The 24,564-nt window shown below is 42.6% G+C and overlaps 1 protein-coding gene across 6 annotated transcripts in view; it reads left to right on the top strand.

The window, feature by feature from the left end:
- The window catches only part of LOC106577192 (disks large homolog 5), a 125,185-nt gene extending 102,178 nt beyond the window's left edge, over nucleotides 1–23,007 (top strand). For 4 of the 6 annotated variants that reach the window (XM_014155048.2, XM_014155050.2, XM_014155051.2 and 1 more), the window contains 7 exons: nucleotides 3,285–3,455; nucleotides 3,576–3,769; nucleotides 3,899–4,042; nucleotides 6,365–6,492; nucleotides 7,530–7,639; nucleotides 20,172–20,281; nucleotides 20,413–23,007. In XM_014155048.2, coding sequence (XP_014010523.2) covers nucleotides 3,285–3,455; nucleotides 3,576–3,769; nucleotides 3,899–4,042; nucleotides 6,365–6,492; nucleotides 7,530–7,639; nucleotides 20,172–20,281; nucleotides 20,413–20,516 — 961 coding nt within the window. In that variant the 3' untranslated portion in view covers nucleotides 20,517–23,007. The remainder of the gene's footprint in view (nucleotides 1–3,284; nucleotides 3,456–3,575; nucleotides 3,770–3,898; nucleotides 4,043–6,364; nucleotides 6,493–7,529; nucleotides 7,640–20,171; nucleotides 20,282–20,412) is intronic. The other 2 variants (XM_014155047.2, XM_014155046.2) reach the window with 2 other exon arrangements.
- The last annotated feature ends 1,557 nt before the right edge of the window (nucleotides 23,008–24,564 follow it).

The raw sequence follows: 24,564 nt of genomic DNA, 5'->3' as shown, positions 1-24,564 counted from the left end.
ATCTGTCTATGTCTGTCTGTCTGTATCTGTCTATGTCTGTCTGTCTGTCTGTATCTGTCTATGTCTGTCTGTCTATCTGTCTCTGTCTGTCTGTCTGTATCTGTCTATGTCTGTCTGTCTGTATCTGTCTATGTCTGTCTGTATCTGTCTATGTCATGTCTGTGTCTGTCTGTCTGTATCTGTCTATGTCTGTCTGTCTGTCTGTATCTGTCTGTCATGTCTGTATCTGTCTATGTCATGTCTGTCTGTCTGTGTCTGTCTGTTGCTATCTGTCTATGTCTGTCTGTCTGTATCTGTCTATGTCTGTCTGTCTGTCTGTCTGTCTGTCTGTCTGTCTGTCTGTCTATGTCTGTCTGTCTGTCTGTATCTGTCTGTCTGTCTGTCTGTATCTGTCTATGTCATGTCTGTGTCTGTCTGTCTGTATCTGTCTGTCATGTCTGTCTGTGTCTGTCTGTCTCTGTCTGTCATGTCTGTCTGTATCTGTCTGTCTGTATCTGTCTGTCATGTCTGTCTGTATCTGTCTGTCTGTATCTGTCTATGTCATGTCTGTCTGTCTGTATCTGTCTATGTCTGTCTGTATCTGTCTATGTCTGTCTGTCTGTATCTGTCTATGTCATGTCTGTCTCTGTCTATGTCATGTCTGTCTTGTCATGTCTGTCTGTCTGTATCTGTCTATGTCATGTCTGTCTGTCTGTATCTGTCTATGTCATGTCTGTCTGTCTGTATCTGTCTATGTCATGTCTGTCTGTCTGTATCTGTCTGTCTGTATCTGTCTATGTCATGTCTGTCTGTCTGTATCTGTCTATGTCATGTCTGTCTGTCTGTATCTGTCTATGTCATGTCTGTCTGTCTGTCTGTGTCTGTCTATGTCATGTCTGTCTGTCTGTCTGTCTGTGTCTGTCTATGTCATGTCTGTCTGTCTGTGTCTGTCTATGTCATGTCTGTCTGTCTGTCAATGTCATGTCTGTCTGTGTCTGTCTCTATCTGTCTGTGTCGGTCTGTCTGTGTCGGTCGGTCGGTCTGTCGGTCGGTCGGTCGGTCGGTCTGTGTCGGTCGGTCGGTCTGTGTCGGTCGGTCGGTCTGTGTCGGTCGGTCGGTCTGTGTCGGTCGGTCTGTCTTGAAATGGCTGTCTCTCTGTCTATGTATCTGTCTGTCTGTAGATCTGTCTGTATCGTCTGTCTGTATCTGTCTGTCTGTATCTGTCTGTCTATGTCTGTATCTGTCTGCCTGTACCTGTCTGTCTCTTATCTCTCTATCTGTCTGTATCTTTGTCTGTCTGTATCTGTCTATGTCCTGTCTGTTTATAACCTGTCTGTCTGTATCTGTTTGTCTGTATCTGTCTCTCTGTATATGTCTGTATCTGTCTATGTCTCTGTGTCTGTCTGTCTGTCTGGAAATGTCTGTCTCACTATGTCTGTCTGTCTCTATCTGTCTATGTCCTGTTTGTCTGTCTCTGTCTATCTGTGTGTCTGTATATGTTCTGTCTGTATATGTTCTCTGTATCTGTCTCTGTCTGTATCTGTGTCGGTCTGTCTGTCCGTCTCTGTGTATATAATCTCTATAGTAAGATTTATAGCTATCGTCTGATATTATTTATTACCCAAGACACTACAGAATTAAATAATATTTAGCAAATGATATGCATTCAATAATTATGGTCAGTTCAGCTACCATCTAGCCCCACTACGCAACCAGCTACCATCTAGCCCCACTACGCAACCAGCTACCATCTAGCCCCACTACGCAACCAGCTACCATCTAGCCCCACTACGCAACCAGCTACCATCTAGCCCCACTACGCAAAAAGTACATTTGTCCTTTTCCAGGCATTGTGACTTGCCTAGTTAAATAAAATTCAAGCCTCTACTCGTCCCGTACCCAGAATCCTTTAAGGTTATCATCAGCATGTCTCAGATCATACAGAGGGCAATAAAACACTAAATGGGTTTGATTTTTGATTTCCCCAAGATCACACAGTAGGCAAAATGTCTCTTCATCTGTATAGTCAGAGGGAAGGTGCTGGAGCTGAGCACAAACTGACCTTTGGCTTTTTCTTAGGTTCAGACGGACATATGGTTCAGGAGTGTAGTTCTCGTTGAGTGTACGTTCTAAGTTTAGGTTGAAACTCAAAATCAACTGCCCATTTTTCCACAAAGGCTTGTCCTTGATTTGGTTAACACCACCTGGTAATTTGTTCCTGAGTATACTGTATATACTGCAAATCAGTTTCACAAAACATAGATACTCATAACTATCCGTGGTCTAGAAAATGGTTAAGGTCCCAGTCCAACTGTTTTTGTTGTTGTGATTCTGTGTTCTGGAAAATGTATCAATCTGTTCCATGTCACCTTTTTGCCGAACCACGCATGGTTCCCAACCCATATCTCCACAGATGGCCAGGTTTGGAGTCAGTTTGTGAACACCAATAAAGCAGCGGATTGCTCTGTTCTGAACATTGTTACAATTAGTATCTCACTATAGAGGTCCTGTCTGTCTACGAATGGTTTACCTTCAGACAGAAAAACAGAGGAGACTTGCCCTCTCCATTAGCCCCTGGTTAAATTCCTCTGTAGAGAGTTTGCGTGTGTTTGCATGTGTGTGCACGAGGCAGACCGGGACAGCTCCTAGACTACAGGCTGTGGATGAGTAGATGTGTGTGCACGAGGCAGACCGGGACAGCTTCTAGACTACAGGCTGTGGATGAGTAGATGTGTGTCGGTCAGAGCAGGTGTTCCTTGTTAGAAGTCTGTAAGAAGCTGATTTGGTGTCCCAAATGGCACTCTATTCCCTATATAGTGCACTATTTTGAACCAGGGCCCATTGACAAGTAGTGCACTATATAGGGAATAGAGTGCCATTCGGGATGCAATCTGAGTCTCTGCATGGCAGCAGCTGCCTGCCAAAGTCACACAGACCGTGTCAGGATGTCGCCCCAACCCTAACACGGCCTTCACACGCACAGATACATGCACACACACAGCCCCAACCCTGACACGATCTTCACACAGATACATGCACACACACAGCCCCAACCCTGACAGGGCCTTCACACAGATACATGCACACACACAGCCCCAACCCTGACAGGGCCTTCACACAGACAGACACACAGATACGCTGAGAAAAAGAGCTATGGGGCTCCAACCTCAGTGGGCTGGACTTTAAAGGGGAATAGGTATGCATGCTCGCTCACATAGGAGCGCACACACACACACTAACCCTCTCTCCATTCCACCTTTCCTCTCGCTCTTACCCTCTCCGTACTTCCCCCTCCATCTCTCTAGAGCACTTTATGAGCGGACTGCTGAGGCAGAGCTGGACCTGAGTTTTCAGAAGGATGACATCCTCTATGTGGATGATACTCTACCAAAGGGCAACTTCGGCAGCTGGATGGTCTGGCAGCTGGATGAGAACGCACAGCGGATCCAGAGAGGACAGATCCCCAGCAAATACATGTAAGAGACAGACACACTACTAAGTTATTAGCTGATACCAGTGAGTCTCTCCCCATCATTTGGGTAAGTTCCATGTGTCATGACGAGTCTTGTGTGACTATATTGTATGTGTCTGTGCAGGATGGACCAGGAGTTCTACCGTAGACACAGTATGACAGAGCTGAAGGACGACAAGGACAGTAAGAGTCTTTCTGCTGCCGCCAGGAGATCCTTCTTCAGGAGGAAAAACAAACACAAACGCAGCAGCTCCAAAGACGGCAAGGAACTGGTGGCCCAGGACGCCATTAGCACAGACTCCATACCATTTCTAGAGGGTGAGGACACATACACCTTTACATGGACAGAGTATTAGGCTGTCGTGTGTAACGCTACCCCACTAACTGATTCGGTTGGGTGTGTGTGTGTGTAACCATGTATATTGTGTGTGTCTCTCTCCCCCTCAGACTGTGTGAGCCTGGCGTACCAGCGGGTCCAGAAGGTAGTGTGTGTTTCCTCTAGGCCGGTCGTGATCCTCGGCCCTCTCTCAGACCCCGTCAAGGACATGCTGGTTAAAGAGTCCCCCGGGAAGTTCTGCAGATGTGTCCTGGGTGAGTAAAGTACAGCAGTACCACAATATAATACTGGTTGAGTAGAGTACAACATATAGTACCACAATATAATACTGGTTGAGTAGAGTACAACATATAGTACCACAATATAATACTGGTTGAGTAGAGTACAACATATAGTACCACAATATAATACTGGTTGAGTAGAGTACAACATATAGTACCACAATATAATACTGGTTGAGTAGAGTACAACATATGGTACCACAATATAATACTGGTTGAGTAGAGTACAACATATGGTACCACAATATAATACTGGTTCAGTAGAGTACAACATATGGTACCACAATATAATACTGGTTGAGTAGAGTACAACATATGGTACCACAATATAATACTGGTTGAGTAGAGTACAACATATGGTACCACAATATAATACTAGTTGAGTTGAGATCAGCACTGTATTCAGACCCCTCAACTTTTTCCACATTTTGTTACATTACAGCCTTATTCAAAAATGTATTAAATAGTTTTTTTGCTCAGCAATCTACACACAATACTCCATAATGACAAAAAAGTATTATTGGATATGACGCTACAAGCTTGGCACACCTGTATTTGGGAAGTTTCTCCCATTCTTCTCTGTAGACCCTCTCAAGCTCTATCTGGTTGGATGGGGAGTGTTGCTGCACAGCTATTTTCAGGTCTCTCCAGAGATGTTCGATCGGGTTCAAGTCCGGGCTCTGGCTGGGCCACTCAACGATATTCAGAGACTTGTCCTGAAGCCACTCCTATGTTGTCTTGGCAGTGTGCTTCGAGTCGTTGTCCTGTTGGAAGGTGAACCTTTGCCCCAGTCTGAGGTCCTGAGCGCTCTGGAGCAGGTTTTCATCAAGGATCTCTCTGCACTTTGCCTCGATCCTGACTGGTCTTCCAGTCCCTGCCGCTGAAAAACATCCCCACAGCACGATGGTGCCACCACCATGCTTCACCGTGGGGATGGTGCCAGCTTTCCTCCAGACGTAACGTTTGGCATTCAGGCCAAATAGTTCAATATTGGTTTCATCAGACCAGAGAATCTTGTTTCTCATGGTCTGAGAGTCCTTTAGGTGCCTTTTGGCAAACTCCAAGCGGGCTGTCCTGCCTTTTTACTGAAGAGTGGCTTCTGTCTGGCCACTCTACCATAAAGGCTTGATTGGTGGAGTGCTGCAGAGATGGTTGTCCTTCTGGAAGGTTCTCCCATCTCCACAGAGGAAATCTAGAGCTCTGTCAGTGACCATCGGGTTCTTGGTCACCTCCCTGACCAAGGCCCTTCTCCCTCGATTGCTCAGTTTGGCTGGACGGCCAGCTCTAGGAAGAGTCTTGGTGGTTCCAAACTTCTTCCATTTAAGAATGGTGGAGGCCACTGTGTTCTTGGAGACCTTCAATGCTGAAGAAATGTTTTGGTATCCTTCCCCAGATCTGTTCCTCAACACAATCCTGTCTGAGCTCTACGGACAATTCCTTCTACCTCATGGCTTGGTGTTTGTTCTGACATGTACTGTGAAATGTGGGACTTTGTATACATGTACATTTTAGTCATTTAGCAGACACTCTTATCCAGAGTGACTTACATTAGTGAATGCATACATTTCATACAATTTCATACATTTTTTTTTTCTGTGCTGGCCCCCCGTGGGATTCGAACCCACAACCCTGGCGTTGCAAACACCATGCTCTACCAACTGAGCTACAGGGAAGGCTTTATAGACAGGTGTGTGCCTAGACAGGTGTGTGCCGTTCCAAATCATATCTAATCAATTGAATTTACCAGAAGTGAACTCCAATCAAGTTGTAGAAACATCTCAAGGATGATCAATGGAAACAGGATGCACCTGAGCTCAATTTCGAGTCTCAATTCAAAGGATCTGAATTCTTATGTAAATAAGGTTTTTAATTATTTATTTATTTTTATAAATTTGCAAACATTTCTAAACCTGTTTTTGCTTTGTCATTATGGGGTGTTGTGTGTAGATTAATGAGGCTGTAACGTAACAAAATGTGGAAAAAGTCAAGGTCTGAATACTTTCCGAATTCACTGTAGTGCACTACTTTTGACCGCAGCCTTATGTGCCCTGTGGATGGGGTGTCATTTGGGACACATTGTCCTATATGCACTCCAAAAGAAAAGCATACATAATAATATATTATTGCCTACTGATGATTGCTTGTCATTTTATCAAACAGAATGGGGTTTAGACTTATAGAAATACAATCATTGAGGGTGGCCATTCTTGTCATTTTCTATTTCTTTGGTTAGACTACTGGGCTGTATTCATTAGGATGAACAGTCTCTGACTTCTCTCTGTGTGTCTTCCTCAGAGGTGATGAAGGCATCCCAGCAGGCTATAGAGCGTGGAGTCAAAGACTGCCTCTTCATCGACTACAAACGCAGGAGTGGCCATTTTGACGTGACCACCGTGGCCTCCATCAAGGAGATCACAGAGAAGGTACAACATCAGGGCTGATCTAGCAGCAGTTTCACCTTTTAGATAATAGTGAATAAAATGATATGAACGGGGTCAGATCCTCGTCTCTTATCAAATTAAAGTGTTCCCCTTAGTTATTTCAGAATAAAGTTAGATGTGGTCAATTAAAAGCTTATTTAATGTCACCTCAAAAGCAGTCTTCAGGTTTTTCATTTCTCACAATTTACAACTTTCTGTCTTAATAGATGTCGAGTCTCTTGCATTTGATCCTTTCTGAAAGCAGCAGCAGCAGCATGTTGGTCCTTTCTGAAAGCAGCAGCATGTTGGTCCTTTCTGAAAGCAGCAGCATGTTGGTCCTTTCTGAAAGCAGCAGCATGTTGGTCCTTTCTGAAAGCAGCAGCAGCAGCATGTTGGTCCTTTCTGAAAGCAGCAGCAGCAGCATGTTGGTCCTTTCTGAAAGCAGCAGCATGTTGGTCCTTTCTGAAAGCAGCAGCATGTTGGTCCTTTCTGAAAGCAGCAGCATGTTGGTCCTTTCTGAAAGCAGCAGCATGTTGGTCCTTTCTGAAAGCAGCAGCAGCAGCATGTTGGTCCTTTCTGAAAGCAGCAGCAGCAGCATGTTGGTCCTTTCTGAAAGCAGCAGCAGCAGCATGTTGGTCCTTTCTGAAAGCAGCAGCATGTTGGTCCTTTCTGAAAGCAGCAGCATGTTGGTCCTTTCTGAAAGCAGCAGCATGTTGGTCCTTTCTGAAAGCAGCAGCAGCAGCTGTTGGTCCTTTCTGAAAGCAGCAGCAGCATGTTGGTCCTTTCTGAAAGCAGCAGCATGTTGGTCCTTTCTGAAAGCAGCAGCAGCAGCAGCATGTTGGTCCTTTCTGAAAGCAGCAGCAGCAGCAGCATGTTGGTCCTTTCTGAAAGCAGCAGCAGCAGCATGTTGGTCCTTTCTGAAAGCAGCAGCAGCAGCATGTTGGTCCTTTCTGAAAGCAGCAGCATGTTGCTTGTCATCCCAGTCTTCTCTCTCTCCTAGAACAGGACTGAACTGAGATGTCCTCTTCTCCCCCTCTTAGGACTGTCACTGTCTGCTAGACATCGCCCCCCACGCCATTGAGAGGCTGCACAGCGTTCACATCTACCCTATCGTCATCTTCATCCGCTACAAAAACGCCAAGCAGATCAAGTAAGTAGCCAGCCACACCATCCTCTTCACAGATTTTCAGTGTTATAATCATTCTAGATCTTTTAAATGTTATGTTCCTTTTTACGAGATCCCAGGTCTGAGATTAAATAATTCCATGGAGACGCATCTTTAGTGCGTTTTGTCCATTTGTACTTGGTGGTTGAGTTCACAGAAAGCTTTTGTGGGTGTGTCTCTGTCTGGGTGTGTATGTGCGCGATGGTCCCCCGGGTGAGTAACTAATTGGAGAAATTAATGGGATGTAAAGGGATTCAGCAGGAACAGTATAATAATAGCGGTATAACACTAGCACAGTCAGAAATCCCTAGGCTCCTTTTCTTCTTGACTACTACCACACGCACACTGAGAAATCCCCTGGCTGTATCCGAATGTTATTTGATAACTTCTTCTCCTCCTTGACCAGTCAGTAATGAATAGGTTGGATAGATTTCCTCTCTACCATGAGATTCTCCCAGCAGACACATTGCCGTGCTGAATAGCTGTGTGTGTGTGTGTGTGTGTGTGTGTGTGTGTGTGTGTGTGTGTGTGTGTGTGTGTGTGTGTGTGTGTGTGTGTGTGTGTGTGTGTGTGTGTGTGTGTGTGTGTGTGTGTGTGTGTGTGTGTGTGTGTGTGTGTGTGTGTCAGTTTACATTTGGAAGATTTGACGCCAGACAACGTGCCTGGGAAGATTTAAATTTATTGGACATTTGAGAAATTTACCGGACTTCCGTGTGCATTCAGATCCGACTTAGCGCAGCCTTAAAAACAGCCGATGACAGAAACACTATTCCTTGTGTTTCAATTTGTAGCACATGCAAAACTTTATAGCCTAATATTTTATTGGTCTTTACTTTCCTAAAACAGTTATTGTCCACCTCATGGTTCAACTGTCAGCGATTTGAGCACTAAATGCATCAGGGCATTTTTTTAACCTTTATTTAACTAGGCAGGTCAGTTAAGAACAAATTCTTATTTACAATGATGGCCTAGGAACAGTGGGTTAACTGCCTGTTCAGGGGCAGAACGACAGATTTGTACCTTGTCAGCTCAGGGATTTGAACTTGCAACCTTTCGGTTACTAGTCCAACGCTCTAACCACTAGAGCCGCCACTAGGCATCCACTGTATGATATTGTATTTGTGTGTAAATACAGTTGAAGTTGGAAGTTTACATACACTTAGGTTGGAGTCATTAAAACTAGTTTTTCAACCACTCCACAAATTTATTTTTAACAAACTATAGTTTTGGCAAGTCGGTTAGGACATCTACTTTATGCATAGCACAAGTAATATTTCCAACAATTGTTTACAGACAGACAAATATTTGCATATTATTGGTAGATTTGGATAGGAAACACTGAAGTTTCTAAAACTGTTTGAATGATGTGAGTATAACAGAACTCATATGGCAGGCAAAAACCTGAGAAAAATCCAACCAGGAAGTGAGAAATCTGAGAATTGTAGTTCTTCTTTTGAATCCCTGTCGAAACTACAGTGTCTGTGGGGTCACGTTGCACTTCCTACGGCTTCCATTGACTGTCAACAGCCTTTAGAAACGTGTTTCATCCTTCTCCTGTTACTGGGCAGAAAATTGGAGCTCAGTCAATGAGTGGACTGCCTGGGACCAGTGAGTTGTTTACTGCGCGGGCACATTTGGCGCGCCGCTCCTTCTTTTTCCTCTGTAATGAATACGCTATTGTCCAGTTGGAATATTATCGAAGTTTTATGTTAAAAAGACCCTAAGGATTGATTGTAAACAATGTTTGACATGTTTCTACGAATGGTAATGGAACTATTTGAGTTTTCGTGTCTGGATTTACGCTCGCGCGTTATGTCTTTGGATAGTGATCTGAACGCACGAACAAAACGGAGGTATTTGGACATAAATATGGAGTATTTCTAACAAAAAGAAAATTTCTTGTGGAAGTAGGAGTCCTGGGAGTGCATTGGTAAGGTAAGAGAATATTTATAATACTAATTCTGAGTTTAGTTGACCCCAGAACTTGGCGGGTATCTTGTATAGCTTGCTTTGATGGCTGAGAATATTGAAAAATTTGCTTTCTCCATAAAGCTATTTTAAAATTTGACACAACGGTTGCATTAACCTCTCTGGGCTATCGTCGGAAATCGTCCCACCTACGCAACAGCCAGTGTAATCCCGTGGCGCGATATTCAAATACCTTAGAAATGCTATTACTTCAATTTCTCAAACCTATGACTATTTTACACCATTTTAAAGACAAGACTCTCGTTAATCTAACCACACTGTCCGATTTCAAAAAGGCTTTACAACGAAAGCAAAACATTAGATTATGTCAGCAGAATACCCAGCCAGAAATAATCACACACCCATTTTTCAAGCTAGCATATAATGTCACATAAACCCAAACCACAGCTAAATGCAGCACTAACCTTTGATGATCTTCATCAGATGACACGCCTAGGACATTATGTTATACAATACATGCATGTTTTGTTCAATCAAGTTCATATTTATATCAAAAACCAGCTTTTTACATTAGCATGTGACGTTCAGAACTAGCATACCCACCGCAAACTTCCGGTGAATTTACTAAATTACTCACGATAAACGTTCACAAAAAGCATAACAATTATTTTAAGAATTATAGATGCAGAACTCCTTTATGCACTCGCTATGTCCGATTTTAAAATAGCTTTTCGGTGAAAGCACATTTTGCAATATTCTGAGTAGATAGCACGGCATCACAGGGCTAGCTATTTAGACACCCACCAAGTTTAGCCCTCACCAAAGTCAGATTTACTACAAGAAAAATGTTATTACCTTTGCTGTTCTTCGTCAGAATGCACTCCCAGGACTTCTACTTCAATAACAAATGTTGGTTTGGTTCAAAATAATCCATAGTTATATCCAAATAGCGGCGTTTTGTTCGTGCGTTCAAGACACTATCCGAAAGGGTAAAGAAAAGTGGCAAAAAAATTCGAAATATTCCATTATCGTACTTCGAAGCATGTCAACCGCTGTTTAAAATCAATTTTTATGCAATTTTTCTCGTAAAAAAGCGATAATATTCCGACCGGGAAACCGTGTTTTAGTACAAAGAAAGAAAATAAAAACATGGGGTCGCCTCGTGCACGCGCCTCAGTCTCATTGTCCTCTGATAGACCACTTACCAAAGGCGCTAATGTTTTTCAGCCAGGGGCTGCAAAGACGTCATTCAGCTTTTTCCCGGGTTCTGAGAGCCTGTGGGAGCCGTAGGAAGTGTCACGTTACAGCAAAGATCCTACGTTTTCAATAAAAAGAGTCAAGAAGCCCAAGGAATGGTCAGAGAGAGCACTTCCTGTACAGAATCTTCTCAGGTTTTTGCCTGCCATATGAGTTCTGTTATACTCACAGACACCATTCAAACAATTTTAGAAACTTTAGGGTGTTTTCTATCCAAAGCCAATAATTATATGCATATTCTAGTTTCTGGGCAGTAGTAATAACCAGATTAAATCGGGTACGTTTTTTATCTGGCCGTGCAAATACTGCCCCCTACCCTCAACAGGTTAAGGAGGATTATATCTATAATTCTTTCAATAACTGTTGTAAATTTTATCAACGTTTATGATGAGTATTTTTGTAAATTGATGTGCTCATTCACCAGAAGTTTTGGTGGGAATACATTTTCTGAACATCACGTGCCAATGTAAAATGGGGTTTTTGGATATAAATATGAACTTTATCAAGCAAAACATACATGTATTGTGTAACATGAAGTCCTATGAGTGCCATCTGATGAAGATCATCAAAAGTTAGTGAATATTTTAGCTGTATTTTTGGTTTTTGTGAGTCCTTGCTTGGAAAATGGCTGTGTGGTTTTTCTTGTGAAGTTGATGTCCTAACATAATCAAATTTTATGCTTTCGCCGTAAAGCCTTTTTGAAATCGGACAATGTGGTTAGATTAACGAGAAGTTTATCTTTAAAATGGTGTAAAATAGATGATTGTTTGAGAAAATGAAATTGAGATTTTTGCTGTTTTGTATTTCACGCCATGCTATTTCACTGGCTGTTGATAGTGTGTACCGCAGGTGGGACGCTAGCGTCCCACATAGCCCATAGAAGTTAAACAGCTTGGAAAATTCCACAAAAATGATGTCATGGCTTAAGTAGCTTCTGATTAGGCTAATTGACATCATTTGAGTCAATTGGAGGTGTACCTGTGGATGTATTTCAAGGCCCACCTTCAAACTCCGTGCATATTTGCTTGACATCATGGGAAAATGAAAAGAAATCAGCAAAGACCTCAGAAAAGAATTGTAGACCTCCACAAGTCTGGTTCATCCTTGGGAGCAATTTCCAAACACCTGAAGGGACCACATTCATCTGTACAAACAATAGTACGCAAGTATAAACACCATGGGACCACGCAGCCGTCATACCGCTCAAGAAGGAGATGCGTTCTGTCTCCTAGAGATGAACTTACTTTGGTGCAAAAAGTGCAAATCAATCCCAGAACAGCAAAGGACCTAATGAAGATGCTGGAGGAAAACGAGTCCGAAATCGACATAACCTGAAAGGCCGCTCAGCAAGGAAGTAGCCACTGCTCCAAAACCACCATAAAAAAGCCAGACTACGGTTTGCGTTTGTACTTTTTGGAGAAATGTCCTCTGGTCTGATGAAACAAAAATAGAACTGTTTGGCCATAATGACCATCGTTATGTTTGGAGGAAAAAGGGGGAGGCTTGCAAGCCAAATAACACCATCCCAACCGTGAAGCACGGGGGGTGGCAGCCGTGGGAGTGCTTTGCTCATGCCGTGGGGGTGCTTTGCTGCAGGAGGGACTGGTGCACTTCACAAAATAGATGGCATCATGAGGAAGAAAAATTATGTGGATATATTGAAGCAACATCTCAAGACATCAGTCAGGAAGTTAAAGCTTGGTCGCAAATGAGTCTTCCAAATGGACAATGACCCCAAGCATACTTCCGAAGTTGTGGCAAAATGGCTTAAGGACAACAAAGTCAAGGTATTGGAGTGGCCATCACAAAGCCCTGACCTCAATCCCATAGAAAATGAGTAATGGGCCAAAATTCACCCAACTTATTGTGGAAGGCTACCTGAAACGTTTGACCCAAGCTAAACAATTTAAAGGCAATGCTACCAAATACTAATTGAGTGTATGTAAACTTCTGACCCACTGGGAATGTGATGAAAGAAGTAAAAGATGAAATAAATCATTCTCTCTACTATTATTCTGACATTTCACGTTCTTAAAATAAAGTGGTGATCCTAACTGACCTAAGACGGGAAATTTTTACTTGGATTAAATGTCAGGAATTGTGAAACTGAGTTTTTAAATGGATTTGGCTTAGGTGTATGTAAACTTCCCACTTCAACTGTAAATGTGCGTGCGTACGTATATTGATTTTACTGAGTTACAGATCATATGAGAAAATCAGTCAATTGAAATAAATTCATTAGGCCCTAATCTATAGATTTCACATGACTGGAAATATAGATATGCATCTCTTGGTCACAGATGCATAAAAAAAAATGGGCCTCACAATGGGCCAAATTGCCATCGATAAAATGCAATTGTGTTCATTGTCCATAGCTTATGCCGGCCCTTACCATAACCCCACCGCCACCATGGGGCACTGTTTACAACGTTGACATCAGCAAACCTCTCACACAGACAACGCCATACACATGGTTGTGAGGCCGGTTGGACGTACTGCCAAATTCTCTAAATGATTTTAGAGGAATTAACATTCAATTCTCTGGCAACAGCTCTGGTGGACATTCCTGCATCCCAATTGCACGCTCCTTCAAAACTTGATACACCTGTGGTGTTGTGTGACAACTGCACATTTTAGTGGGCTTTTATTGTCCCCAGCACAAGGTGCAACTGTGTAATGATCATGCTGTTTAATCAGCTTCTTGATATGCCACACCTGTCAGGTGGTTGGATTATCACTTTACGTTGGGTTTACATGTGGGGTTTACATTAAGTGTATGTATACAAATAAAGTAATTAAAAAGGAAAGAAGAGAAGGTTAGTCCTGGCTCCAGAGAGCTAGAGATATGCCGGCGGCATGCAATAACACCGACATGCATTTCTTTGTCAGATTGTTACTGCGTCTGCTATATAGATATAGACGTACAGAAGGAGGTTAATTCGTACATTTTCTCTCCAAAGATTTTGTATAAAGATGAGCATTATATTGTTAGATTATAGGAGTAACTCTGGTAGGTCTGAAACACTTCCTCACCTCAAGTTCAACTGTTGGAGTTAGTAGGAGCGCCGGTCTGTACTGCCTTCATATCATGTCTTTATATCATAGGCCTGCAGTATAATAGGCTAATAATAGCCACACCACACAACTTTTACAAAAGTTTCTCAACTTAATTATGGTAATTCAGAAGTAAGTCAAGCCATTGTTTATAGGGAAAACAAGAGCAGGCTATTATGTTGCGGCAAACACAGCATTACAGTTAGAACTTAATTTGGTCAAAGAAAATGGCTGAACAGAATTAAACAAAACACTTGCGAACTGGTTTAAACCTTCACAATACTCTTTGTCCTCTAACTTGTGTTTTACTTAAATGAAAAAGGCCCCAATCTTCACAATCAACAGTAGCCTATTCAGAGTTTAGGCTATGATAGACTCTCCTGGACAATTTGGCCCGCTACAATTTGTCGGCTTTTCATCAATTTCCGGCTAACGGAAACCCTGGTGTGTGTGTGTGTGTGTGTTTTGCTGGACTGTTAACTCGGAGTGTTGCCCCCCCACACACACACACACACACACCCTTGAGTAATCCCAAACAGCTGGAGATGCTCTTCCACTTTTTTTCCCCTCCAAACTTTTTATGTAATATCATTTGGTGTAGCCACATGTTCTGTGTGTGGTTATATCACTGAGTCCCACTGTTAGCAAGCAGCTAGCCTGTGTTAGTTAGCCAGAATGTATGGTCGTACTCTAAACCAAGGATATCCAACCCGGTTCCTGGAGAGCTACTGTCCTGTAAGTTTTCACTCCAACCCTAATCTATCACACCTGATTCTAATAGTTAGCTGGTTAATATGCTGAATCAGGTTAGCTACCACTGGAGTGGTAGTGAAAACCTACAGGAGAGGGTAGCTCTCCAGGAACAGGGTTGGAGTGTAAACCTACAGGAGAGGGTAGCTCTCCAGGAACAGGGTTGGAGTGTAAACCTACAGGAGAGGGTAGCTCTCCAGGAACAGGGTTGGAGTGTAAACCTACAGGAGAGGGTAGCTCTCCAGGAACAGGGTTGGAGTGTAAACCTACAGGAGAGGGTAGCTCTCCAGGAACAGGGTTGGAGTGTAAACCTACAGGAGAGGGTAGCTCTCCAGGAACAGGGTTGGAGTTAAAACCTACAGGAGAGGGTAGCTCTCCAGGAACAGGGTTGGAGTTAAAACCTACAGGAGAGGGTAGCTCTCCAGGAACAGGGTTGGGGTGTAAACCTACAGGAGAGGGTAGCTCTCCAGGAACAGGGTTGGAGTGTAAACCTACAGGAGAGGGTAGCTCTCCAGGAACAGGGTTGGAGTGTAAACCTACAGGAGAGGGTAGCTCTCCAGGAACAGGGTTGGAGTGTAAACCTACAGGAGAGGGTAGCTCTCCAGGAACAGGGTTGGAGGGTAAACCTACAGGAGAGGGTAGCTCTCCAGGAACAGGGTTGGAGGGTAAACCTACAGGAGGGTAGCTCTCCAGGAACAGGGTTAGAGTTAAAACCTACAGAATGGTAGTTCTACAGGAACAGGGTTGGAGGTTAAACCTACAGAACGGTAGCTCTACAGGAACAGGGTTGGAGTGTAAACCTACAGAATGGTAGCTCTACAGGAACAGGGTTGGAGTGTAAACCTACAGAATGGTAACTCTACAGGAACAGGGTTGGAGGTTGAACCTACAGAATGGTAGCTCTACAGGAACAGGGTTGGAGTGTAAACCTACAGAATGGTAGCTCTACAGGAACAGGGTTGGAGGTTAAACCTACAGAATGGTAGTTCTACAGGAACAGGGTTGGAGGTTAAACCTACAGAACGGTAGTTCTACAGGAACAGGGTTGGAGAGCCCTGCTATAATTTGACTTCTTCCAACTTATGAGAGAAGATGATTCTGTGTTAGTGGAGGAGTCATTCTTGAATGCGGTGACATTTGCATCAATTTTTGCCACCATTTTAAAACACTTTAAAATGGCGTAGTTTCCTCGACTACATATTTTTATGCATTGTTTAAAGTTTTTAGGGGAGCAAATTGGTTTGTCCCAGGACTGATGAGTAGAGTTGTAGTGACATGGGGATTTAGATGTATCTATTATTTAGTAGTTCATATATTTTACTCTGCCAACTTCTGGGAAAAGAGGTTGTCTATCTTAGGCCCTAAAAATTGTCAAAGACTTCAGCCACCCTAGTCAAAGACTGTTCTCTATGCTACCGCATGGCAAGCAGTACCAGAGCGCCAAGTCTAGGTCCAAGAGGCTTCTAAACAGCTTCTACCCCCAAGCCATAAGACTCCTGAACAGCTAATCAAATGGCCACCCAGACTATTTGCATTGACCCCCCCCCCGCCGCCGCCACTGCTGCTACTCTTTATTATCTGTGCATAGTCACTTTACCTCTACCTACATGTATATATAATCTCAATTACCTCAACTATATTATCTCAATTACCCCCGCACATTGACTTTGTACCAGTACCCCCCTGTATATAGCCTCGTTACTGTTATTTTATTGTTGCCCCTTAATTATTTATTTTTAATAAAAAATTAAAAAAAAATGTTTTTATTATTATTCCATTTATTTTAGTAAATACTTTCAACTTATTTTTCTTAACTGCATTGTTGGTTAAGGGCTTGTAAGTAAGCATTTCACTGTAAAGGTCTGCACCTGTTGTATTCGGCGCGTGTGACAAATATAATTTGATTTCTACAGTGTGATGAAACGAACGAATGAATGATTTAGGTCCACTCAAGTTACGGTATTAAGACTGAACAGGATGTGCTACAGCTCAATGGTGGTTAGGCCTACAGCTCAATGGTGGTTATACAAGCCTGCTATACTAAGCCTACTAATGATATTGATAATTACTTATTATAATGATGGTCATAATAGTAATAATAACAATAAGGAGGTCAAGAAAAAGGAGAGTTATAGGCTATATTATGATGAATTATTCTGACAATTTGAAAAAGTGTAAACGCATTAAATGATAAGAAATAAAAGATGCAGTTCTAACAAAAAGTACAAAGTCTTTATTACAGCAAAGATTAAAACCAGCTGAATTTGTGAAATAGTTTTTCCAACATGTTGTGGTTGCGTGAGGCTTGGCGATCACGGAATCAGTAGGCTGATTCCGTGAACAATCGCAGGCAACAGAAGCAGGATCTGTCTTATTTCTATAGATATCTGTGGATGATTGATAATACCGGGCACAAATGATTGCCTCGCCTGGTTCACCAACTACTTCTCTGATAGAGTTCAGTGTGTCAAATCGGAGGGCCTGTTGTCCGGACCTCTGGCGGTCTCTATGGGTGTGCCACAGGGTTCAATTCTCGGGCCGAGTCTTTTCTCTGTATACATCAATGATGTCGCTCTTGCTGCTGGTGAGTCTCTGATCCACCTCTACACAGACGAAACCATTCTGTATACTTCTGGCCCTTCTTTGGACACTGTGTTAACTAACCTCCAGACGAGCTTCAATGCCATACAACTCTCCTTCCGTGGCCTCCAACTGCTCTTAAATGCAAGTAAAACTAAATGCATGCTCTTCAACCGATCTCTGCCCGCACCTGCCCGCCCGTCTAGCGTCAGTACTCTGGACAGTTCTGACTAAGAATATGTGGACAATTACAAATACCTAGGTGTCTGGTTAGACTGTAAACTCTCCTTCCAAACTCACGTTAAGCATCTCCGATCCAAAATTAAATCTGGAATCGGCATCCTATTTCGCAACAAAGCATCCTTCACTCATGCTGCCAAACATACCCTCGTAAAACTGACTATCCTAACGATCCTTGACTTCGGCGAAGTAATTTATAAAATAGACTGCATCCAATTTATTGAGTAGAGTGTTGGAGGCTATCACAGTGCCGTCCGTTTTGTCACCAAAGCCCCATATACTACCCACAACTGCGACCTGTGTGCTCTCGTTGGCTGGCCCTCGCTTCATATTCGTCGCCAAACCCACTGGCTCCAGGTCATCTGTAAGTCTTTGCTAGGTAAAGCCCCACCTTATCTCAGCTCACTGGTCACCATAGCAGCACCCACCCGTAGCACGCGCTCCAGCAGGTATATTTCACTGGTCACCCTCAAAGCCTATTCCTACTTTGGCCGCCTTTCCTTCCAGTTCTCTGCTGCCAATGACTGGAACGAATTGCAAAAATCACTGAAGCTGGGGCCTCATATCTCCCTCACTAACTTGAAGCATCAGCTGTCAGAGCAACTTACAGATCATTGCACCTGTACATAGCCCATCTGTAAATAGCCCAACCAACTACCTCATCCCCATATATATATTTTTTGTTTTTTTTGTTGCTCATTTGCACCCCAGTATTTCTACTTACACATTCATCTTCTGCACATCTATTACTCCAGTGTTTAATTGCTAAATTGTAATTATTTTGTCACTATGGCCTATTTATTGCCTTTCCTCCCTAACCTTACCTCATTTGCACAGAGTGTATATAGACTTCTCTATCCTGTTATTGACTGTACGTTTGTTTATCCCATGTGTAACTCTGTGTTGTTTGTGTCGCACTGCTTTGCTTTATCTTGGCCAGGTCACAGTTGTAAATGAGAACTTGTTCTCAACTGGCCTGCCTGGTTAAATAAAGGTGAAATATTTGTTTTACCTATTAGGCTATTGATTATATACCTAATTTAAGTTGGTTTCCCCACTTTTCTTAGACATTTTAAGGCAAGGGCTGTTTTCTCATCTCCTCATTCTGCTGCTGCCTCCGCCGCATTGTTCTCAACACCAATATGCTGGCTAACTTTGCTATAATACAACATGGTCTAGGAAAAGGATAAGAGCGTCTGCTAAATGACTAAAATGTAAAAGGCACCAATTCAACAGAGCACAGATGTTTCAGAACCGCGGACAGCGATCACTAGAATTTATGCCAAGGCGCATTGAAGCTATTCTGGCGGCTCATGGTGGCCCAAAACCCTATTAAGACACAATGTTGGCGGTTCCTTTATTTTGGCAGTTTACCTGTATGTGTTGGTAGTGAGGTTGTGTGTTATTACTCTATATTGGTTTGTCTGTGTTAGTAGTGAGGCTGTGTGTTATTACTCTATATTGGTTTGTCTGTGTTAGTAGTGAGGCTGTGTTATTACTCTATATTGGTTTGTCTGTGTTAGTAGTGAGGCTGTGTGTTATTACTCTATATTGGTTTGTCTGTGTTGGTAGTGAGGCTGTGTGTTATTACTCTATATTGGTTTGTCTGTGTTAGTAGTGAGGCTGTGTGTTATTACTCTATATTGGTTTGTCTGTGTTAGTAGTGAGGCTGTGTGTTATTACTCTATATTGGTTTGTCTGTGTTGGTAGTGAGGCTGTGTGTTATTACTCTATATTGGTTTGTCTGTGTTAGTAGTGAGGCTGTGTGTTATTACTCTATATTGGTTTGTCTGTGTTGGTAGTGAGGCTGTGTGTTATTACTCTATATTGGTTTGTCTGTGTTAGTAGTGAGGCTGTGTGTTATTACTCTATATTGGTTTGTCTGTGTTAGTAGTGAGGCTGTGTGTTATTACTCTATATTGGTTTGTCTGTGTTAGTAGTGAGGCTGTGTGTTATTACTCTATATTGGTTTGTCTGTGTTAGTAGTGAGGCTGTGTGTTATTACTCTATATTGGTTTGTCTGTGTTGGTAGTGAGGCTGTGTGTTATTACTCTATATTGGTTTGTCTGTGTTAGTAGTGAGGCTGTGTGTTATTACTCTATATTGGTTTGTCTGTGTTAGTAGTGAGGCTGTGTGTTATTACTCTATATTGGTTTGTCTGTGTTGGTAGTGAGGCTGTGTTATTACTCTATATTGGTTTGTCTGTGTTAGTAGTGAGGCTGTGTGTTATTACTCTATATTGGTTTGTCTGTGTTGGTAGTGAGGCTGTGTGTTATTACTCTATATTGGTTTGTCTGTGTTGGTAGTGAGGCTGTGTTATTACTCTATATTGGTTTGTCTGTGTTAGTAGTGAGGCTGTGTGTTATTACTCTATATTGGTTTGTCTGTGTTGGTAGTGAGGCTGTGTGTTATTACTCTATATTGGTTTGTCTGTGTTAGTAGTGAGGCTGTGTGTTATTACTCTATATTGGTTTGTCTGTGTTGGTAGTGAGGCTGTGTTATTACTCTATATTGGTTTGTCTGTGTTAGTAGTGAGGCTGTGTTATTACTCTATATTGGTTTGTCTGTGTTGGTAGTGAGGCTGTGTTATTACTCTATATTGGTTTGCTTGTGTTGGTAGTGAGGCTGTGTGTTATTACTCTATATTGGTTTGTCTGTGTTGGTAGTGAGGCTGTGTTAATACTCTGCACTGGTTTTCTCTCCTCAGGGAACAGAAGGATCCAGTGTATCTGCGGGACAAGGTCTCTCAAAAACATTCCAAGGAGCAGTTTGAGGTTGCACAGAAGATAGAGCAGGAGTATAGCACATTCTTTACAGGTTGGTATTCAACGCATGTTGCACTCTCTGTTTCCCTTTGGCTGTGTGTGGATGAGTTTGTGCATACGTGTATGTGGCTTCGTGTGTCATTTTCTAACCTAGTTAACCCTTCCCTTCCTGTATCTTTCCAGGTATTGTCCAGGGCGGCACTCTGCCCTACATTTGCACTCAGATCATAACTATAGTTGACCAGGAACAGAGTAAGGTCCTGTGGACTCCCCTTGGCTGCCCCTAGAGGGTGGAGGCCACCACTGCACCCTTCTCCCCTAGAGGGTGGAGGCCACCACTGCACCCTTCTCCCCTAGAGGGTGGAGGCCACCACTGCACCCTTCTCCCCTAGAGGGTGGAGGCCACCACTGCACCCTTCTCCCCTAGAGGGTGGAGGCCACCACTGCACCCTTCTCCCCTAGAGGGTGGAGGCCACCACTGCACCCTGTTACACTGCGCCTCTCCCTCTCCACAACAAACACTACAAAACCTTCCACACTATACCAATAGGTACACTACAGTAAGCTACTTCACATGTAAACTAGATATTTTTGTTATTGTTTTTAGGGTGTTGATTTGTACCTTAACCAGAGCCTTTTCTTCTCTGTGTAATCTGTAGCAGGTTGGTAGAACTGACAGGTGGTGTTACACTTCATTTGGTCTTCCCTAAGGGTTTTAAGGTGGTGTTTCTGTAAAGCTGCATTGTAAGCAGCCTTTTACAGTTACGAAATGAGTATTGTTGTAAAATGTTCTGCTGGAATGTGTTAGACCCCCTGACCCAGAATCAGCCCTTAAATCAAACCTGTGTATCAAATGACATCACCCTGTTTTACACACCCCGTTCAATGACTGACAACTAATAATGTGGAATAATAATAACTGTGTGCGTATGAATCGTGTGTGTACGAGTGAGAGAGAGTAATATTATTGATGAATTGTAATGACTTTGTTGGTTGGATTGAAACATGGTCTTTGGTATGAAGTTGACGCCATAGAAACGTTACCTGTAGAACAGATAAACCTCTCCAAGCGATATGTCTTATCGGTCTTCTGTCAAAAATGTTTTATCCAAAAGGCGATTTTGGATTGGTCAAATCAAACAATATTTTACAGCTTTCAATCAGACCAAACTTCAGTGTGCATCACATGTGTAACTGTGTCAATAAATTAAATTGTGTGTATAGCAAAGCAAAAGCCATGTAAATCACACATGGCAGTAGCGAATGGTGTCTGGTCTACTCGTTGCGTTTCTATGGTCACTGCACGTGAGTGGACAGTTTACGGGCTTATCGGAAGTGCCTTCCGTCAGAGACAGGCCTCCATTCCTTACCCTTTCGGATCTGATGGAACAGGATAAGTAGAAGCAATATGGCGATAGGACCTCCCCACTGCCCATTGGAAGGCTAGCTGGAGCCATCACCATGCTGTTCACACCCATCTGTTACCTTCAGATCTGCAAACACCATGAAGTTAACACTAGGGTTGCAAAATTCCCTGGTGTTCCTGAAATCCCAGTTGGAGGATTCCCGGAATCGGGAGGTGAATAAGCAGGAAATCCGTAATCCGTCAACCTGGATTTCCGGTAAACCAGGGATTTTATTGAAAGTTCATGGAATTTTGCAACCCAAGTTAACACTATAGGTCTGCAAACAAACTATAGAGCAGGGTTTCCCAAACTCGGTCCTGGGGCCCCCCCAGAGCTTTTTTGGGGATGAGACAGTACAGAGCGTATGACAATGGCAAGGTTGTGAGGGTAGGCCAGACAGCGACCACCTCAGAATACACTCCAGGGCTAGACAGACCACTGTCTCCATCACATATCTATCTGTCACATATTTAAAGACAATATAGAGAATATATATATATTTGTGTGTGTGTGTACATGCCTCACAGGGGCCTATGGACAGTATGCAGATGAATTATTCTATAGTACATGTATTTCAACTAGTTCTCAGGCCTGTGGAAGTTCAGTAGTCATGTCTTAGCAGGTATTTGCATGTTTTTGTCTTTGGTTGTCACCTTTTTTAAATGTACTCACAAACCAGAATGACACCATGGAGCAAATATATATATTTTTTCTTATTCCATAATAAAACCATTTAAATGTTAGTGATTATTATTTTTTTCATTTATTTCATGTATTTTTTATTTTGAAATGTTTTATCTAAGAGACACAAACTGCATCCTAATGTGCCAAAATCCAGTACGTCAGTTTGATCTTCTTTATTTCTGTGTTGCACTTGTTATTCTGTGGACCTTAACAAATAGTTCCTAGGTTTCCCAGTAGACGTTATAAATAAATAGGTACTATATCATTTTTACTAACTAATTCACATTTTAAATGTATCATATTAGTTCCATACATTTCATTGATGGCCTTATTATTCTTTAATAATCTTGATTAGAAAACAACAGACAGAATGCTCCTCCATATTTGCATTCTCGCTGAAGAAGGGACTTAATGCACAGTTTTTCAAAGGAAAATCAGATCTGAAGTTTGACTATTGGGCTGTATGATAGGCATATTCAGTACAATTGTAATATACCTTTTTTGTAGTAGGTAGAGATGGTTTAAAATGAGGGATGCCATGTGAAATGGTTGTATTTCTAAGAAGAATGACAAGCTGCCCGGTACTGTTCTGCGGTTTTATTTTTACTTTCTTTGAAAAATAATGTGATATGTATCAAATGTTGAGACATTAACATTAGAATAAAAGTCATTTTCTCTATCGCAATAACATGGCTTCTGTGTCAGACTCATTACTGGGGACTTACACTTTGCGAGACTATCAGCGACCTAGCTGCAGTCATTTTCAATGGAAGAAGATGCGAGGAGCCCCAGCGAGCTAGCTACCAGTGTTCAAGGTTTCAAAAGGTTATGCAAATTTCAGCGACGTGACTGCACAACAGCCAATCGGGAGAGTGCAGCTCTTGCAAGAACGCGTTGACATTGGCTAACAACCAAACTGCCATTTGCATGCTGTTAAGGATACAACCACCTGTGTAGATCTCGACAACTTGATCGATGATTATCTCTGCAAGTGGGAGTCATCAGTTATTTGTGTCTCGCTATCTCTCCCTGTTCTTGAATGAGTTAGTTGGCAACGTTGTTTCATTCAGTACTAGGAAATACTAAACGTAGACCACTTAATACTGTTCAGTCATCCCCTTTGGAAATAGAATACAGTAGTTATTGTTCATTTTGCATTGAAAAGGTACCCAACCAGACACCACGCACAGTTACCTAAAGGACAGCTTTGGCCGCTGATGGTCTGGCAGCTAGATGAGAACGCACAGCGGATCCATAGAGGACAGATCCACAGCAAATACATGTAAGAGACACTGCACAGAGGTTTATTTTGATATAAAGCAGGAAAATGCAGTGTTTCGCATTTTGAAATATGATGCCCCTTAAGCTGCCGCCCTTCAGAGATGCACTATAATGAAAAAATTCTACTTTACCTGAAAGCAGCAGAGTAAACGACATGGCAGTTAAAACCAACATCCATCAATTTTTCTGTGCAGAGAATGAGAAGGCAGACTGTATCTCTCTGGATCACTGTAGAGAGATTCGGCCTCGCCTCAGAAATGACAAAGCTCGCTACACATTCCTCTGCATTCAAACCGACATCCCTAACCAAGATGTACTAGTAGAGCAACAATCAACCAGGTTTTCCACTCTTGGCTGACATCACAGAGACAGGACTTTCACCGGTCCAGTCCTCTGACTCCTCTCCCATCAGTGTACAGGAAAGGAAGAAAGACAATGTTAGAGAACAGGGTCATGTTATTTTACTGAATGACTTTGTTCTGGCAAACGGTCTTGCTAACAGTGTCATCAAATGGTCCTACACTGATCATTATAATGGATTTAACAATGAAAATGGCTAAATGTCCCCCCAAAAATTGTATTCACATGATTGTATTCCGTTTGGGGAAATGATTCAATTACAATATTCTCATTACTGATTAACTACAGTATCTTCACTGTTAGTAAATCCAAGAAACTTAGACACAACATTACTATACAGTACCAGAAATGTGCTGTGTGATTTCCCATTCCATCAAGTTAGGCAGCCTCTAGCTACACCAGATCTGATTGGTGGTTTGGGCTTCCAATGCTCAAGGTCACTTCCTCAAAGCTGTAACTAAGGTCACATGGTCTTCTTCCTATGATGTTCAAGGAGATAACTGGCCTCCAGCTCCCTGGCATACTCATTGGGGCGAGAGATCGCCCCATGACCCACCCACCTACCCATCATATCCTATCCCGTTGCTAGGCCCTTGGACCAACC

This window comes from Salmo salar, chromosome ssa18, assembly GCF_905237065.1.
Source record: "Salmo salar chromosome ssa18, Ssal_v3.1, whole genome shotgun sequence".
In the NCBI taxonomy this organism is placed as follows: domain Eukaryota; kingdom Metazoa; phylum Chordata; class Actinopteri; order Salmoniformes; family Salmonidae; genus Salmo; species Salmo salar.
This window is presented reverse-complemented; position numbering and strand designations above follow the sequence as displayed.